Source organism: Furipterus horrens, unplaced genomic scaffold (assembly GCF_987537825.1).
Source record: "Furipterus horrens unplaced genomic scaffold, mFurHor1.1.pri manual_scaffold_4, whole genome shotgun sequence".
Lineage (NCBI taxonomy): Eukaryota > Metazoa > Chordata > Mammalia > Chiroptera > Furipteridae > Furipterus > Furipterus horrens.
Genome location: NW_028327174.1, coordinates 199,483,650 through 199,502,376, shown reverse-complemented (window position 1 = coordinate 199,502,376; position 18,727 = coordinate 199,483,650). Strand labels below are relative to the sequence as shown.

At 53.5% G+C, this 18,727-nt stretch overlaps 1 protein-coding gene across 1 annotated transcript; it reads right to left on the bottom strand.

Moving 5' to 3' along the window:
• Nucleotides 1-1,148: 1,148 nt before the first annotated feature.
• Nucleotides 1,149-17,218, bottom strand: TBC1D13 (TBC1 domain family member 13). The gene is made up of 13 exons (XM_090274845.1): nt 17,088-17,218; nt 16,090-16,163; nt 14,271-14,311; nt 13,639-13,700; nt 13,384-13,483; nt 12,485-12,567; nt 10,124-10,283; nt 6,677-6,887; nt 5,971-6,134; nt 4,662-4,822; nt 4,410-4,467; nt 3,557-3,642; nt 1,149-1,483 (listed from the first exon to the last, which is right to left on the bottom strand). Exons 1-12 carry the CDS (start codon nt 17,108-17,110, stop codon nt 3,577-3,579), a joined length of 1,203 nt encoding a protein of 400 aa, XP_090130971.1. The 5' UTR covers nt 17,111-17,218; the 3' UTR covers nt 1,149-1,483; nt 3,557-3,576.
• Between the last annotated feature and the right edge of the window lie 1,509 nt (nt 17,219-18,727).

Sequence of the window (18,727 nt, the reverse complement as noted above, 5' to 3'; positions counted from 1 at the left end):
ATCAAGAAGACAATTACAAATTTCAGGGGATTCTGGGCAAGGACTGGACTGTCCGCAGTGGACCCTAAAATGGAGAGGGAGTAGGTACCTTTAAGGTTCATAAATTGTCCAGCTCTAACTTCATTTGAGTAACACATCTGACCTCAGGTATTTGAGGTAAAAAACCTTACCATGCCTTAAAAAAAATTACCATGTTTTATAAGTGTTTGCTCGAAACCCCCTGGCTGATTTGGCTCAGTGGATTGAGCGTCGGCCTGCAAGCTAAGTGTCGCTGGTTCGATCTTCCAGTCAGGGCACATCAGAGAAGGAAAACTCTGACTCCAAAAAACCTCCGCTGCCTTGCGGCATACCTCTTCAGGGGAAAGGCTAAGGGAGTAAACCCCGACAGAAAATCCGGAGCCGGAGTCCCTAAGGCGGTTTGACGTTGTAGTCAACACCGGCAACTCCTGCGGCGCACCTGAAGCCAAGCTGTATTGACTCCGTCTTTCCCTTGGACCCTTCAGCTGCGAAGAGAGGGGGGGGTCTGCTGCATGGGCAACAGCAGACCCTCCATATCACCCTGCCCAGGCTCTGTAGCTTCAGCTTCACTGGAGAGGACACTCCAGCGTCATCGCAAGATGTCGATTCAACACGGGAGGAGACAGATACCGTGTCACTCCCGAGTCGGACTGCACAGCCATTCTCGGCGGTGCAGATAGACTCTTAAGAAGCTACACCATCGTCTCTCGAGACGGACGGCTGCCGACGACGACGTTTGCTCGAAAAAAAAAACCAAAACGATTATGTAACAAAAATCACATCTGCAAAAAAAACCCAAAAAACACTATTTATATTACCAGCGATTTCCTCCGGATTGTGGAATATGAATGGCTTGTTTTATTTACATGTCTTGAATTTTCAGTTTCCCGATCTAAAAGATAATCTATGAAATGATGACGTAACACCTTTTTCTTCCGTCCACCCTCCCTCCTCCCTGCAGCTGCAAATTGCATGGCTGAATGAGAAGAGGTAAGCACGCTTCTCCAACAAGAACGTCCCGATCTGTTTCTTAGATAACGCTAAAAGCCTCCTGGCTCCAGCCCTGCTCAAGCTTTTTTTTCCTGCTCTGATGCCTCAAAGGTTTCAGTCCATTACAGCACCAATGCCCATTGTAAAGAACACATTATTTATTAAAGACAACCTGTCATCAACAACATTGATTCAAGAAACAAAACTGATTTAAAAAAAAAAAAAAGGCAGACTAACATTCTGACCCTCTGGAGTGAGACCTGCTGAACTCACACACCCCAACCTCTAAGTGTTCAAATGCCAGGGTGCAACGGCTCCCCAAGCAGGACACTTGGGCACTCGGCTGTCTGGGAACCTCCTGAGTTTGGGGAGGGGGAATCGCCAAGGGCAGGTCTATTCCTCAGCCAAACCTGGACATGGTCCCTGTGCTCTTGACCTTCATCCCCAAATCAAGGAGAGGGCACCAGTGTCAGGCCTGCCACCGAGGCAAATTAGATGCAGTGATTCAAGTAGTATGGTCCCAAAAGGGAGGGCAAGGACAGAGGCAAGAGGGAATGCATCAGGTGTCTTCGGCAGTGTCTGCTGGGTTGTAGCCCAAGCCTCAGGCTGTGAAGGAGTCAAAGCTGGAACTGAACAACCAGCTGACAAGGTCTGGGAAGGTGGGCCGGGCTGGTGGGAGGAGTGTCTCCACCCTGGACAGGGGTCTTGGAGCCTCCCCTTACACTCGGTTCCAGAGGCAGGGGGAGAGGATGCTGATCTGACCTCAGAATGTCAGGAAGACCATGCTTCCAGATCCTTTCTACCTTACCAGCCCCCACCCTCATCCCCAAACCAAGCACTTGTCAATCTGAAATAAATAACCGGGAGTCTGAATAAATAGTCAAGTCTCCCAAAACTGTGTTATGAGAGGAGGCGGCAAAAAGGCAAGTGCAGAAACGTCCCAGCAGCATCCAAGGGACAGCCTGGGGGAAGCTGCTCCTGGCCCATAGCCTGGCCCCTGTGAGCAGCTGCAGCCCTGGCTGCCGGACTCAGGAAGGCCTTGGGGGCAACAGGACAGCTGCCAGCCAGTCTCAGGAAAGGATGAAGACCCTTGCTACATTATGCAGCCTTCCAGACCCAAACCACCCTCCTCCTTACAAAAGGAGGGGCCTAGATCAGAATAAGCCCACCCCGCCCCCTGCCCAGCAGTGGGAATAGCCAACAGCTCCTGCCTTACGTACACCTGCCCCATATCCTGGGAACAGCCCAAGCCGGTGACCAGAGAAGGGCCAGTTTGGGAGCCACAGAGCGCCCAGGGCCCTGACAGGGTCCAGGGCCGCTGAGCTCAGCTCTGCCTGACCTGGGGAGGCTCCCCTTGGTCCCATTTGCTCCTCATGGGCCCCAGCCTCCCTGGGATGGGCCCCAGAAGCCATGGGAATGACTACCCTTCTGAAGCACTTGGATTCCAACCCCTGGTACACGATCCCCTTAATGTCCTGTTCGTCTGGGGAAATCTTGGGAAGACTCGGTTCTCCTCCCTCCTCCATCCACGGGCAGAAAGGAGGGTAAGAGGCTCAAAGCTTCATGGACCATCATTTCTCAGCAGCTTTTGGTTTCCAAGATTTGTCTGGGGGGAGCAGGTTCAGGGCTCTCAAGTGAGGCCACTCCCTCCCAGTCTGAGGGACCTGGGAGCCTAGGACTGGTGACTGGACTAGGGTACGAAGGCCAAGGTTGACTTCCAGGGGCTGTGCTGAGCCTGACTCCACATTCTGTCTCTGGGTTTCACAGACATGGAGGGGAGTACTGAGAAGAGGCTGGGGATAAGGCACCCCAAGAGAGAAGGGCAGAGGGGAGCAACGGATAGGAGCAGACACAAGGGGACTCACACAGCCTCTGTGAGAGAGGTGGACAGAGAAGCGAGGGAGACAGAGAAGCAGCAGAGACCTAGAGAGATTCAAAGATACCCTTGCCTCCCTCACATCCACACTGACGGACACACAGAGGAGACATACACAGGGCAGATGAAGACAGAGACAGACAGACAGACAGACAGACAGACAGACAGACACACACACACACACACACTCACTCTCAGTGAAAGGGACCGAGGGCGTGACCTGAGCATGGCAGCTTCTCAGCTCCCTCACAGCATCACTTTCCCCACAGAGAAGCCTAAGCACCAACCCCAGAAGAAGTGGTTTCTGGCTCATTGGCCAAGCACCTCCCCTGTGGCCAGAGCAGGAGAGGGAGCGGCAGGGCAGAGGCTGGGAGGGACCTACGCCAGCCCCCAGCGGCCCCGATCTGCCCCAGCTCCAGGGAACAACTGCAGGAGCTCCAGCCTTGCTCAGCAGCCTGGGAAAAGGGTCCCAGGGTTCAAGAGTGGAGAGAGAGCCAGGGCTTGGTGATCAGGAAGGAGCATGAGCATGGCACAGCGTGCCTCCAGGGGGAGCAGCCTAGGGGCAGGAGGCCTGGAGTGGGCCAGTCCTGTAGCTTCCCCTCGGGCTGGGATCCCACCGGCTTCTTTAAATGTGTCCCAGAAGCTGGGGCACAGGGACCTTCTCTCCCAGACCTGGGCCTCTTGCTGTCAGGCTATTTGGAGTCTTGGAGTTCCTTGGCTTTCTGTAGGATCTGGCAGACATCCGTGATGGGGTAATCCTGGGCACGGGAAAGGCCAACAAGATGCCTCTGAAGTCAGCTCGCCCTCTGCCGCCCCTGCCACACCTGTGCCCTTCCCACTGGGACCTGTCACCATGCTGAACCACAGGTTACCAGACACCCCATTCTGCCCTCACCCCCACATGTCACACTAACATAACCAACCCAACCGCACCCCCACAGGGTCTCACAGCACTTGCTTAGGACCAGGACCACCCCGTCTCACCTCTCCCCACCTGGCACCGGGCTAACGACAACACATTAGCCCACTGGGGCACCTCAAAGCTCAGCGAGGCAGTCATTATGATTATGCCTAGTTTATAGATCTACTCAATGACGTTACTGAAAACCAAGCCCAGGCCAGGTGCCAGCTCCGGTCGTGTGACTGTCACAGCAGAACAAGGACGCGAACCTACTGCTGTCTGACCCTCGAGCCTGCGCTCTTCGCCACTAAGCCCTACACTTGCCCGCTCCAGGGCCGAGCAGGACGGCCAGTGAGCACGACCCCCTGCCGGGCGCCGCTGTGTCCCAGGTATGACTAACCCGGGCAGAGCACTTAGATCAGAGACGCCAAGTCATCCACTCAAGGTCAGTGGCAAAGCCGGGATTCAAATCCACCCAAACCCAGAGTTGCCGCAGGGGTCTAGGCTCTTAAAGCCTGCTCCACTCCACAGTTCCTGACCCCCGCCCGGCTCAGCAGCTGACGCAGGTGGGTGCTTGCTAAGCGTCTGCCTCATGGCTGAGACTGAGCCTGCCAACGCCATTACCTGAAGGAGCCGCATGTTTACGGTGAAGTCCCCTTCCAGCAGCTGCTCCCGGATCAATCTAAGGAAAACGAGCAGCGAAGCGCTGGGACCCTGGGCTGCTCGGAGTGCAGGTCCAGCCTGGCCCCGTCCCCCATCCCGCTCCTTCCTCACCACCCCGCGCAAGTTTGGTCTGACATTCTCCCGAGGACCCCAGAGGCCCTCCTCAGCCTGGTGAGAGCAGCCCCCCGCCCCTCTGCCCATGGCCACACTCACATGAGCATGGCGCAGCACACGAGGAGAAGGAAGTCAAAGCGGCTGTCGTCAGCGAAGAGGGAGTCCCAGATGCGGATGACGTCAGGCAGCAAGAACTCCTGGGACAGCAGCAGCGTCAGCCAGCGGAAGGCAAAGAACTGGGGCTTGATGTTCTGCTCTTGCTGGGGGGAGAGGCATGGGGTGGGTGCAAGAGTCCATGCTGGCTGGTTGCCATCTGACACCATGCAGTCTTTAGAGGTGAATTCAGATAAACAGGGGGGCCCCAGGACCTAACCGAGGAGGCAGCAGGCCAGGGGTGAGTGCCGCGCACACTAGGGGGTGATGGCACTGGGCTGCCCAGAGCACCTTGCTGACAGCCAGTGCTGTCAGACACAGAAGCCATAAACCCAAACTTTTATATAAGCTCTCTAGATTTAGAAAGATAGCTCCGGTTCTTTTAAAACACTGTACAGATTATAGACGGACAGAGAGACCATTAACTGGGCACTGATTGCAAGCCCGGCCTTGTGCCCAGTACATTAAGTATAGCGTCTCACTGCTTTATTCCACCAACAGCCCTATGAGCCAGTCAGTCCCAGCAGAAACGAGCCCCCAGTCAGCCACAGTGAATATTATTAACTGCAAAAGCGTATTACAAAACAGCAAAAACATAACTCCATATGTTTCCAAAGACCTTTATATAGATTGTATTTTCTTATCCCCAAAACTGTTTGTTTCTACATTAACTTCTTTTTATTGAACTCTTTTCTGACATAAACATGGAATACCATTATAATAATTTTTAAAAATTATTCTTAACTTGGGCCTGGCCGTGCTCAGTCCGAGTGTTGTCCCCAAGCACCAAGGTTGCGGGTTCAATCCCGGGAAGGGCACAAACAAAGAATCAACCACTGAATGCATAAGTAAGTGGAACAACAAATCCATGTTTCTCTCTCTCCCTCCATCCCATCTCTCCCTAAAATCAATTTTTAAAAAAATTATTAACTTTTAAAAGTGAAGTTTCCCTTTCTTTTCTTAGAGGACAAACAGGCTGAACTCAAGAAGCACGTGGCGAATGCCTGGCCTATGCCTGGCACTGAGAGGGCACCAGACCCCCCACCCTCATCGCCAGCCTGCCTGCACGCCCAGCACCTGCCGCCTGGTCTCTCGGCACTGGGTCAGTGCTCCCTCAGCAGCGGCAGCCACTTTCAATCCCAGACTCAAGCCAGAGTTCGCCCTGGACCTGGGAAGCCCAAGAAGTCTGCTGTCCTCTGCCCCTTTCCATCTGTCTGCCCTGGGCCCTGGGGTCCTGGGGTCCTGGGGTCCTCACCAGTTTCAGGTAGAGCTCCACATCCTTATTCTTCAAGGTGGAGTACACCTTCTCCATCTTGTAGGTGATGCCACACTGTGAGTCGTCCAGGCTCTTGATGAAGTTGTCCCGGATCTCAGCCATGAGGTTGGTGAAGCAAAAGAAGGTGTCTGCCTCGGCGTGCTCTGGATGAGATAGGGCAGGGTGAGGGCAGCCGAAGGGAGCTGGAGCCCTCCCAAGTGCCACCCAAAGCCCTCCTACGTGAGATCCTCCCCTTCATCCCTGGGTTTCAGTCTTTGCCCCCCACCCCCCGCCGAGGTCAGGCTCTATGCCTTCCCTGTCCTTGGCCACTCTCTACCCCCAGACTAAGGACATCCCCTTTTTCTTCTTACATCTCCTGGCAACACTGTACACCCCTTATCCATTCATTACATGCTCTTCTGATGACACTTTTCAAATCGTTATTTAAATTCTTTCTGCCGTTCAGCTTCCTGTATATACACCTCATTTCCTCTACCCGAAATTCAGTTAAAATATCAAGAACTTCCAACATTCTAGAAAGCCTGAGCCGGACTGGATCTCAGAGAGGACCCAAGCCAGCCCCCTTATCTGACAGGGAAAATGGAGGCCCAGAGATAGAATGTGAGCTGCACAGCCTGAGAAAGCCCACTAGCCTGGCTCTCCTTGGTCCGCTTTTCTAGGGAGCTGGCAGCAGGAGCCCCTTTACCTTTCCACTCGCTGTTGGGGTCAGTGGCGAAGGTGTAGTAGAGTGGCCCCACGATCTCATTCATGCCCTGCACGTACGCGATGCCAGGGTTGAGCTTGGCGTAGATGAACAGGATCCGCTCCACCACCTCCCAGTGGGCCTCGCAGCCATTGGGCAGCACCTCGTACTCATTCAGGGGTGCTGGCGCTGTGGTCTTGTGTGGGGAGCTCATCTGGGGGAGAAGAGGAGCCATTAACACGATGGGTGGCATCAGGAACAGTATGTTCTCACCAGCAGTGTCTACACTAAGTCTAACCTTAACTTCCAGAGTATGGGAAGTCCAGGGTGCCTACCACCCCCAGGACGGCGCAAGCCGACGGAGCCAGGACGCAGAGCGTCCTATGAGACAGCTACACTGAAGTCTGACTTACGGCGACAAAAGGAAGAACAGGGTTCCCTCTGCGGAGAGGGGTACTGGCTGGGCAGGGGCACTTTCTCCGTGTCCTGTTCTGGGTGGCTTTCACCCAGGCATATATGTCAGAAGAAGTTCGTCTAGCTATATAGCTAAGATCTGTGCGCTTTGCTGCACATAAGTTATGTTGTACAATTTAGAAAACAAAATTTTAATATGTCAAAAACAGACAACTGGCTAAGCGTCTTCAAAAAGTGAAATGTTGTGGAGGGTTGAGGTGAGTGGAAGCCTGCTCCAGATCAAGAGACGAGAGAAACATAACATCCCAATGCAATACATAAACCTGGACTGGTCCTGGTTTAGAAGTAAAAAATCAAAAATATTCTTAGCGCAACCAAGGACACGCAACCATGGCCTGGATGTCAGGTGTCAGTATGCAATTCCTGTTAATCTTCCTAGATGTGTTGGTGGTAAGGGGGAGAACTCCTTATTCTCAGGAGATGCCTGCTGAAGTACTTGGGGTGAAGGTCAGGACACCTGCAAGTCACTCTCTGAAATGCACACACAGACACGGGAAGACGTTAACAACTGGTAAATTTAAGTGGAAAGTATACAGGCGTGCACTGTATCTTTTTTAACTTTTCTGAATGTTTCACAATTTTCATAACAAAAAGCTGGGACATAAACAGAGATGATAATCCCTGCTCAAAATCTGTGCAACTGAGCACAGGTTCCCCGCGCTGGCAGCCCAGCGGGACCCCCGGGAGCTCCGCAGACTCAGGCGCCGGGGGGATCTGTATGAGAGCGCCACAGGCAAGCCCAGGCAGGGGCAGTGCAGGGCACTGTCCTGGAGGTGCGGGGCCCTGGGGACGTTTCCACTCCCTTTCCTGTTACACATACCCGTGCATGCAAATACAGGCACACACACATGCACAGACACAGACATCACCAACATTTAACGAGCGTGCTCTGTGTGCGAGACGGTGTTCTGCAAGCATGCCTCCATGTACTAATGCTCTCGCAGCCTGGAATATTCTCTCAATCGCTCAGCATCGCTTGCAGGATGAGGAAAGTGAGGCTGAAAGAAGTTAGGTCCCTCGTCAGGTCTCGCATTAAGTGGCGGCACTGGGATTCGATCCCAGTCTAGCCGACTCCAGATCCTGAAGTCTAGGCCTCAGGGAAGCCCAGTGCTTTCCAAGACTGTGCACAGCCCTGACCTCATGACCTCGTTTCCTTTTCTTGGCAACTCTAAAGCCCAGCAGGGCAGAAATGACTACAGCAGTCCCCCTCTATATCACGGCTCACTTACCGCGGCCTCACTGTATCTCGGGATTTTTTACAGTATTATATTTAATTATTTATCGCGGGATTTTGCGGTACTGTATACGTACATTGTTAAAGTTACGTAGGTTTAAGAGCGTAGAATATGTTTAAGGACACAAGTAGTGTTTATAAAAGTGTGGAAAAGGTTAATAAGGGACTGGAAATGGTTTACAAGTGTGTGGGAAGGGTTTATAAAGCCTTAAAATATACATAAATAGTAAAGTAAATGTAAGGCTCCTACTTCGCGGATCTCACCTATCGCGGGGGGTCTGGAACGTGATACCCGTGATAAGTAAGGGATCACTATGTGCCCAGTTTACAGAAGAGGCACTGGAGGCCTAGGCAGGTGAGCCCAGTATTACTTGCCTACAGTCAAAGAGATGGTCAGCTTTAACTCAAACTGCCCACCACGGGTCTAGGACGCTCGCAAGGAGGCTTCTGGTCAGGTGTTCTGCCCCCAGGACAAGGTCCAAACCTAAAATGGGTAAGAACTTGGCTCTCAGTCTCCAATGACTTTAGTGAAATGAATGACAGAGGCGAGGTCCTTGCAGCGAGGACATCAGCAGCTCAGTAAGCGGGTCGCCCACACGGTGAGCCCCGCAGTTGCTCAGCCAAGCACCCTGCACCTCCCAGCACAGCCAGCTGCACGGTGGGCACGTGGGACCCCGGCATCAGCTGTGACTGCCCATGACCCCCGGGGCGGGAAGGGGCTGCTCTCCCACAGACACAGAGCCTTGATCAGTCATTCCACTTAACTGTCTCTAGCGTTTTGGAGCTTACAGAGAAGAATTTTTCCATGGTTGGAGGACAGCAGAAAGTTTTGAGGAAATCAGAGCTCCAGGTACCAAAGCAGCAGGTATGAGTTAAGAGGTAAGATTATACACTTGTTTGGCTACAGAGTTACAGGAAGCTGTAGAAGACGGATTCAAACACTCAGCACGAACTGGCCAGCGCAAGTCCTGCCAATTCTACCTCCTACTATCTCAGATCCATTCCTGCTCTGGCCCAGCCCCAGCTCCCAGGCCCCAGACACCCTCTCCACCTCTATTCCTGTCCTTTCCGATCAATAACCCCAAAGCACCAACAGCACTCTTCTGCAAGCGCGGACCTGAGTCCCATCCCTGCCTTGCTTAGAATGCTACCAGGGCTCCCCAGCCTCCAGGACAAAGGCCCCGTGTGGCCTCGCCACCACCGACCTCTCCAGCATCCTCCAGCAACCCTGTCCCTTTCCCTCTGCCTCTAGCCACACTGGACTCCTCCATCCCGTGAACACACCATGCTCTCTCCGGCCTGAGGACTTCCACATGTGCCCTCCTCCCCGCCTGGAATAGCTTTCCCTCCGAGCTCTTCGAGCCTCAGCTTAAATGCCACTTCCTCAAGGAAGTCTTCCCTGATAGCCAGACCAGGTCAGCTCCCCACCTATTATCGCTCCCATCACACTTGTCATTACTTTTTTGTTTTATTTTTTTTTACGTGTGATTACTTTTTAAAGAGCCATCTCCACCACCGAACAGCAGCACAGCTCCTTCACTGCACACAGGCGCCTTCCCAGCAGCCCTTACGCCCAGCCTTGATCTTAAGGCCTGGCTTTCTCAAAGAGCCCCGGCAGGATCCAAGCTGCCTTGAGTAACCATTAGGACAGACGGTCATGGGCCCAGTGGACAGTGGCTAAAGGGAAGCAAAAGGAAATGGCTGTCATGGGGAGTCCCTGGCGCCCCCGGGTTGCCTCTCACATTTGTGACCCCGCTCCGGTTCCGGGCCACTGTCTGGGATTTCAGTGTCGTCTGCTCCACCCGCTTACGAAGGGTCTCAAACTCATTCTGGGGGTCCAGGATGAGGAGGCACGGGTACTCAGTGGCCCTCTGGAAGAAGGATATGTCTGGGCACAACCTCCTGTCAAGAGGGGACAGGAGAGAACACCATTACTCAGGATGGAGGTTTTAGACATTCCAGTATCCCAAAAGACACTTAAAAAACATAACAACACTATACTTAAAAAAACAATACAGCAGTCCCTCGCTATATCGCAGTTCCTTTATCGCGGCCTCACTGTATCGCGGGATGTTTTACATTATATTTAATTATTTATCGCAGATTTTTCGCTGTATCGTGGATTTTGTGATACTGTATACATATATTGTTAAAGTTACGTAGGTTTAAGAGTGTAGAATAAATGTAAGGTTCCTACTTTGTGGGGTGGGGGGGGTCTGGAACATAATACCCCGCGATAAGTGAGGGAATACTGTATAGTTTTTAAGAGGCAATATAGTCATAACAGATACACCCACCTTGTTATGTGTTTGCAGACAGATACACAAGCATACACACACACACACACACAATGTATATGTCCTTATGATCTTATGATCCAACTCCCTTAAACCATAAACATCTTCCCATGTCAAAAACATCTAACATGTACAGAGGCATTACTGTAGTGCAGTTTAAAATGGTAAAAGAGGTTTGGTTAAGTTACACATTGTACAGAATATTACACAGCTGGCATGGGAAATTAACATCCATAAAAAGTGAGAGGGAAAGTAAGTTGAGCCCTGGCCAGGTAGCTCAGCTGGTTAGCACATCGTCCTGATACCCCAAGGTTGCAGGTTTGATCCCCGGTCAGGGCACATGCAAGAAGCAACCAATGAGTGCATGAATAAGTGGAACAACAAACTGATGTTTCTCTCTCTCTCAAACAACAAAACAAAAAACGGTTGAAGACAGTCTCAAGAATGTGATCAAGTGTTTACAATATATGGATTGCAGGATATGCGTATTTTTCAGACTGCTTATACACAGCACATAGCACACCTGCCCTCCAAAAGCAATGAACATGCTACAATCACCACCAGCGTAAGACAGAATCAGTTTCTCCAGAACTGGGTTCAACACAGTTTTTGATTTAAATAGGACCATTAAAACACCCTGTGAATAGAGGTTGCCTCAACACCAGCCTGAAAACAGAGGCAAGAGCCCCCTTCTGCACCCTGGCTGGGCTGCTCTGGGCTGGGGTCCCACCAGAGGCCACCTGCTCGTGGGCCTGGGCACAATGAGCACTGGCCGAGGAGCAGCACCCAGGGTGGTCCGTGGCTGGAAACACAGCTAACAACTGGGGAAGGTGGACGGACTCCAGGACCCCAGCTCTAAGGACTTGGCCCCACTGCAGACGAGGCCTTCCTTCCAGCCCCTCCCAGAGCCTGCAGGAGGTGCCACCCACGGCCACCCACCACTCACCGGGACTGCACAGCTGGCATTTGCTCACCTCCACGACGAGTGGAAAAGCACACTCACGCACACACTGCGCTCACAACGCTTTGTAAAAAGCCCCTTATCTGATCCTGTCGCTCTGGTGCTTAAAACCTTTGTACGACCACCCCGTGTCCTTGGAATCAAGTCCAAGATCCAACCCGTGCCTCCCTCCATGGCGGCCTCAGCCACACTGCCCTTCACACTGCCTTTCCAACATGCCGAGCTCCACAGGCTCTCGGCCTCCGCACAGGCAGATCACACCCGCCACGGCCTTTCCCTCCCTCTCCCCCCAGGCCCGACTCCCGTATCTCAGCTGAAACACTGCCCCCTCGGGCAAGGAGGGCGTGTCCTGAACACCTAGACGCACCCCGAACTCTTCCTTCAGAGCATTGACCATAAATGCTAATTACGCAGTAGGTCTAATTTGCTGAACCCCCGTCTTCCCTGCAAGGTTCTAGGTTCCTCCGGAAGAGGGACCGTGTCTGCCTCTTCAGCGTTCAACCCTGAACTTGGCACCGGGACTGGCATGGAGCAGGGGCTCAATATCTATCTGTTGAAGGAATGACCAGGCGAATCCAGAAACGCCGAGGACGACGGAAACTAACGCAGGGAGAAAAGACTGCCAGGCCCGGGCAAGCACAGAACACCCCCCCCCCCCGCCCCACTGCCCTCGCCAGCCCCATCCTCAGGGCCCCCATCACCGGGGCCTGGACCTACCTACCCAGACCACCGACCAACAGGCTTCTCACACCCCCTACCGACCCCAGGGACCTGGGCTGGAAAGCAAAGGGCAGAACTGGGAACCCCCCGGAGGTCCCGCGGGCCCGCTCCCAGGCCGGGCCTACCGGACGTCCTTGTCGATCTGCAGCAGCACCTCGTTGTCCTTGAAGTACGTGTTCCACCGGCTGTCGGGGTTGGGGTTGAGCGGCTGCGGGGAGAAAACAAGCTGCTGTCCGAGGCCTGGCCAGGGCCCCCCAGGCGGACCCTAGTATGGGGGCCTGAGCAGTGGCCTCGCACCAACAGCCCCATCAGAGGCCCGCGGTGGCTCGGAGACAGCCTCCGGGGAGCAGCGCCAGCCTCCTGTAGCCTCCCAAATCCTGCTCAAGCGCCACAGCTAGAAGCCAAGCCCTGCTGTCTGCGCCGAGGACAGCCCGCTCGGCGGGACCCTCTTCTCCCTGCCGCTCCGGCCCTACAACGCTGCACGCAACAGGTGCCCGCGAAAGGCCTGCTGGCAGAACGGACGAGGGGCCATGAACGGCGTATCATGAAGTCCCTCTGAATCTAACTCATCAGTGCTCTGAGACACCGACTACCATCCTTGGAGAACAGCCCAGGTCTGCTGCACCTCCACTTCCTACACTGCAAAGCACGCAGGCGAAGCTCAGCACTGGGGGTCCGCGGGGGGCTTCCTCCAGGCCGCAGGAGGGCAGCTTATCGTCACTCCCACCCCGCTCTGACTTGCCTCAACTATCAGAAGAGGCAAGGCCTGCGGAGGGCCTGGCTGAGCACTGCTCACAGCACCTCCTGAGCCCCAGCTATCACTTAGGCTCCTGACTGAGCCTGGGGACAAAGGGGACAGACAGTCGCCTTCAGAGGCTGAGCAGCCAGTGACGAAAGGAGGGACAGGAAGGGCCGGACGAGACCAAGACCAGCTGCACCATCCTCTGAAGGGGACCTTGACCATCCAAAGCCCATGCCCCTCCCCACTCTGTAGCCTCAGTCCCTGCTGATGACCCCTACTCACGTGGTCCTCAAAGGTCACATCCTCCCTGGACACACCCATGTTGGCCTTGGCAATGCCAGGCTGGATAATCATCTCCCTCAGGAACTGAGCATATAGCTCCCTGCGGGAGACAAGAGAATGGAGGGATGATTCCCGAACGTCTTGCCCAGGGAGCCAGGGACACAGAAGCACCAACAGGAGGCAGGACAGGTTCAGCACCACGTGTTCTGACACAGAGACCCTCCCTCGCGTCAGCCCCCTTGCCCTGGGTCTCACCTCTGCTTGGCCAGGATGGAGGTCCATGAGGCTCTCTCCAAGGGGAGGTAGTTCAAGAGAATCTGCACAGAGGGAAGGGAGCAAAGCTCTGGGGACGCGCCCAGCCCAACCCTGGACAGCAGGTAGAGCTTGACAGGCCCCAGGGAAAACGCCTGACGATGCCCAGAGACGACAGGACGCGCTGAAGCCCAGGAGCGTGGGCCTGGGCTGGGGGGGGGCTTCCCCCTTCCTCCCCACTGCCCACCTCCTCCTTTATCCCAAACCAATCCTTTCCTCTTCTCTTCCTCACAGACTCCTCCAGATGATAACGGGACCTTGCGCTCAAAGGGGCCTGGAACTAGGGCCCTGGGCTCCCACTCCCACGTCAGCTAACAGCTCTGGACAAAGCACAGCCTTTTTGGTCCCAATACGCATCACTGCCACCACTGTGTCTGGACCAGGAAGCAAAGGGCTTCGCTGGCATTAGAAAGTGTTCCATCCCCAAGGGGATCCTGGAGGGGACACCAAGAGGGACTGAAAACCTGGGACTTCCCAGGAAAGCTTCCCCAGACAAGGTAGGGAAAGGCACGGAACAGAAAGGAGGGGCTGGGGTGGGGACAGTCCATGCAGAAGCCCTGCCCGAGCACACCCACCTTCCAGCAGAGGCACCGCAGTCCGCCCTCACAGGGGATGCCTGTGGACAGAGCAGGCAGAGGTCACGCCCTGCGGCCGGCGTCCCAGAACGCCCCCAGCCCTCCACCTTGTAGCCGGCTGGCAGGCGTAGCACGAGCAAGAAGTACTTTTTCCAGAATTATTTTCCATCACAGAGACTATTAGACTAGATACTAATCCTGTGCGTATTTCTCTCTCTGACCCGACCCCTGACCCCAGGCCAGAGCTCCTGCTGTCTGGAATGTTCTTTTGAGGATAAAAGAACCTTCTCATCCTGGATATTTCTTCCTCAGAGCAGCCTGTACCAACCACCATCCCATCCCAATCAGTCAGGTCACCCATTATAAATAATGACTCCGTGACTTCTTCATAGAACCCATCACAACTGGACTGCATAACGTAACTTGGGTACTTATTTAACATCTGCAACCCTTACTACTGGGTGAGCCCCAGAAAGACAAGAGCCACGTTTGTCTTGCACGCCCAGTACCTAGCACAGGGCGTGGCAGAGAAAGTATTCCGTACGTTCGTCTGGAATATAAATTAGGCTACGAATGCTAAGTGCTTCGTGCTCTACGTACCTAACTGCACTGTATGCTTATTATATCCCTAGTAAGTACGGAAAAGCAGCATCATAGTCCCCATCTTACAGATAAAAAAAACTCATCCGAGTCATGGCTGGTGTGGCTCCGTGGACTGCGCACTGGCCTGTGGACCAAAAGGTCACTGGTTCAATTCCGAGTCAGGGCATGTGCCTGGGTTGCAGGCCAGGTCCCCCAGTGGGGGTGCACAAGAGGCAGCCACACATTGATGTTTCTATCCCTTTCTTTCTCTCTCCCTTCCCCTCGCTCTAAAAAATAAATAATTTTTTTTTTTAAAGAAACTCATCTGTAAAGAAAGAGCAATCAAGGACTCAAACACAGGTCTGACTCTAGAACCCAAATCCTTCCCCACTGCTGCAGACTGCCTCCCCTGAGGCCACGCAGGTTTTTCAACCCAGTGCAGTTCCCGGACCCCTCAAGATCTTAAGGGCCTAACTATCACTCCGGAACAGAAAGACAAACTTCCACAATACTGTCAAGCCACCCTGATAACCATCTGCCACACCATGAACAGGAGGCAATGCCCCAGTCTCAGAATCTGCAGGGGGCTGCGGGGAGCTACTCGGGAATTCCTCACTGACCAAGGTACAAAGGCAGAGCAGTGACAAGAAGCTGTACAGACTACCCTGGAGTTTTTTAAAGATGAGACAATATCTCTTGCCAGGCAGTTAATTAATCATGCCAGTGAGGGCAAAGTCAAACGCCGTTGAGGTGTAGCTTCTTCAAGACAGGGTCTCAAGGCTGGAATCTCACCATTAACCAAAGTTTACTGTCGCCTGAGCAGGCTTTGATTGCAAGCCAGGGAGAGAACCAAGAACTACCCTGCAGCTCACCAAATTCTACAACACGGGAGCGTGCTGGAACGAGGGAAGACCCAGCCTCAGGTCGGGAAGTCTCCTCTCCACTCGCTCTTCCTGCCACCTTCAGTCCCCTCCAGTTACTCCAACGCAGCAACCAGCACCACTCAGACGCCAATTAAGCGCCCTAAGGCCTGCAGGCCAGCGAACTGTGCCACTAACCGTGGCTGCCACTCCTCTGGGAAACCCTTCCAAGCTCAGCAGTCACAGGCTGTTCAGTTCCACTCGATCTGCAGAAGCCCCAAGGGGCAGGCTGGCCCCCAGAGCTGAGCAGGCATGGCCTCCATCCTAGCCACCCCACGGCTCTAGGGAAACCCTGAAAATGAAGCGTTGCCTCTTACCACTAAAACTGAGTTCCCGGAGCTTTTCCAAGACGATCGTGGGCTCCTTCAGGACGTCCTGGAAATCCGCAATCCTGGAAGGCCGAAGGAGGCGGCAAATGAAGTACACTCAAACTGAAAGCCGACAGGGTAGTACCACTCCTCAACCCACAGTCCCCTTACACCTCCGACCTGCTCCTCACTCCCCCCTTCAGGACATAAAGATCGCCAAGCCCGTCAAGGTCCTAATTAAGTCAGCTCCGGGGAGCCACAGAACTCGAGATCACGTCTTCCTCGAAGCCCAGAAACAGAGAAATACTCTTCGCTAGAGGTTCTCGAACAAGCACCATGACATCAGACACATTCTAGCCGTGAGCTGGCATTTACTGGGCACTTCCTGCCGGCGAGGCCCGGCCCACAGCTCCACCGTCTGAACTCGATGAACCCTAGGAACCAGCAGTAATTCGATCCGTAGACAGCGGGCCTCTATCACCCGCACGCAGGTCTCCAGGCCCCGAAGTACGTCCATTAGGAGACCTGCGGGCCTGCCTGCAGGCCAGGACAAAGCGTTTTAAAACACAAGTCCTGGAGGAGAACCGAAGACGAAGTAAAATTTAGCCAGCGCTGCAGGGTTTGGCCTGGGAGAGGGCACGGACAGAACCCAGGTTTTCTAACGTTTCTAGTGAAAAAAAAATACGAGCACCGGGACGGGAAGTATTTGGAAAGCGGAGGGTCCTGAGACGGAGGGTGGGGCGTGGGGAACTGGTCATTGAGGCCCTGAATCAGGAAGACGCCAGGGGAGGGGGAGACCCGGGGTCCCAGGCAAGGGCGAAATGGAGGAGGGGTGACACGGGGGGCAGGGAGGCAGGGCTGCCCCCGCTCCGCGCTCTCGCAGGCCCACAGGCAATGGGAGGCAGCGGCCCGAGCCCCTCTGCCCGGGGACTGCCGGTGCCTGGCCGCATCCGCGCGCGCCCCCTCCGCAGGGCAAGGTCCGGCTGGCCCGGCGGCCCCTTACTTACCGGCTCTTGTGCAGACTCGACATGATGTTGACTTCCGGATCCCCCTGCTGCCCCCGTCGCCTCCGCCGCCGCCCCCCCAGGGACGCGGGGAGCTCAGCATAGGCCTGCGACCGGAAACGCAGCCGCCCGCGTGCGTGCGCGCCCGACGCGCCCCGCCCCGCTCACGTGCTGCCCCCTTTCCCAGTGGCCGGCGGGGTAGGCGGGGTACCGGGGTGCCAAGGCCACGCCCCCAGCCCGCCTCTCACCGGCCGGCGCAGCCCGCGGCCAAGGTTAAGGAATGGCTTGCGACCGTGCAACGTGGGGGGGGCGTGGGGCTGGCTCCTCCTCACGCTCCCTTGGGCCTCACTTCATCTCTACCTGTCACCCTTCTTCCGTGAACGTCCCTCACCCGCAGTAAGCGATCGTGTCATTGTTTCAGGAATGCGCTTCCCCTGCTGAACTCTACAGGCTTTTAAACTGCGAAATCTTCCACCCGTGTAGCAGTGATCGCAGAGAAGGTGGTTCCGCAAATCCGTACTGGGGTTCAATAAATCCGTACTGGCTGGAAAGCTGGCCTACAATTCAGTTTTCCGTTACTTCTGGATTTTTATAAACAGGAAATTTACTATCACATGGCCCTGACGGGGCAGCTCAGTTAAAGCATCATGCCCATACTTCAGGGTTGTGGGTTGGATCCCGGCGAAGGCACATACAAGAAGCAACCAAGGAATGCATAAAGAAATGGAACAACAAATTGATGTTTTTCTCTCTTCCCCTCTCTTTCTCTAAAAATCGATAAATATTTTTTAAAAGGAATTTACTATAATATAGAAAAGGAAAGCCAAGATTTCAGGATCCTTCCCGAGAAAAGACAGTTGGCAGCTGTACAATGAATTCTCAATACGTAAGTGTTCGTGTGGATAATTGTCATTTTTTTAATTTCTTGAAACCCCCTCCAGCTGCCATGTGCGTGCCCAGCAAGGACTTCACTGCCTGATGGGGCAGGCACACAGATCTCTGTTCCTCTATTGATTCATCTCTCAGTTTCTGCTCCCACTATGTGCTAGGTACTGTGCTAAATGTTTCTGCAGAACACAAAGATTAAGTTCCTTCATATTAAATATAAGAAATGAACAAATGTTGACTTAACTACACAACAGGAAAGGAGTTTTTTCCAGAAAAGGAATACTGGCCAGGCCTCAAAAATTCTGGTTAGGAATACAGAGAAAAATACAAATGGTATGTTAAAAACACAGATTGTTGTCTATCAATTGGAAAAAATAAAGTTCTATTCCTGTGTCAAATCTGACAAAATTCTAGATGAATTAAATCTCTACAAGGGAAAAATCTGTGGGACTAAAAGAAAAATATATAGAAAAATGTTTATAATCTTGGAGAAGGAAGACACAGGCCCAGAAGACATGAAAGGTAAGATATATATAACTCCATAAAAAATTAAATCACTATAATATAAAAGTAAAAAACAAAAATCAGTAGGGGAAAATATGTATATCCTTATGATAAAAGATGAATATCCCTAACAGCGTTCTTAAATCAAAAGACAAATACTCACCATTAAAAAAAATTAACACTTATCCATTGAAGAAAGTTACTGAATGCCTATGATGTGCCAGGTATGTTCTAGGTATTGAGAATTTAGT

What these genes read in the sequence shown, in the direction of transcription:
- TBC1D13 (XM_090274845.1), bottom strand. Translation starts at nt 17,110, where the DNA reads ATGTCGAGTCTGCACAAGAGCCG. An exon ending in CAGATCGACAAGGACGTCCG is followed by an intron (nt 10,284 to 12,484) that starts GTAGGCCCGGCC and finishes CCCTCTTGACAG; the next exon opens with GAGGTTGTGCCCAGACATAT. An exon ending in ACCGGAGCGGGGTCACAAAT is followed by an intron (nt 6,888 to 10,123) that starts GTGAGAGGCAAC and finishes CTTCTCCCCCAG; the next exon opens with ATGAGCTCCCCACACAAGAC.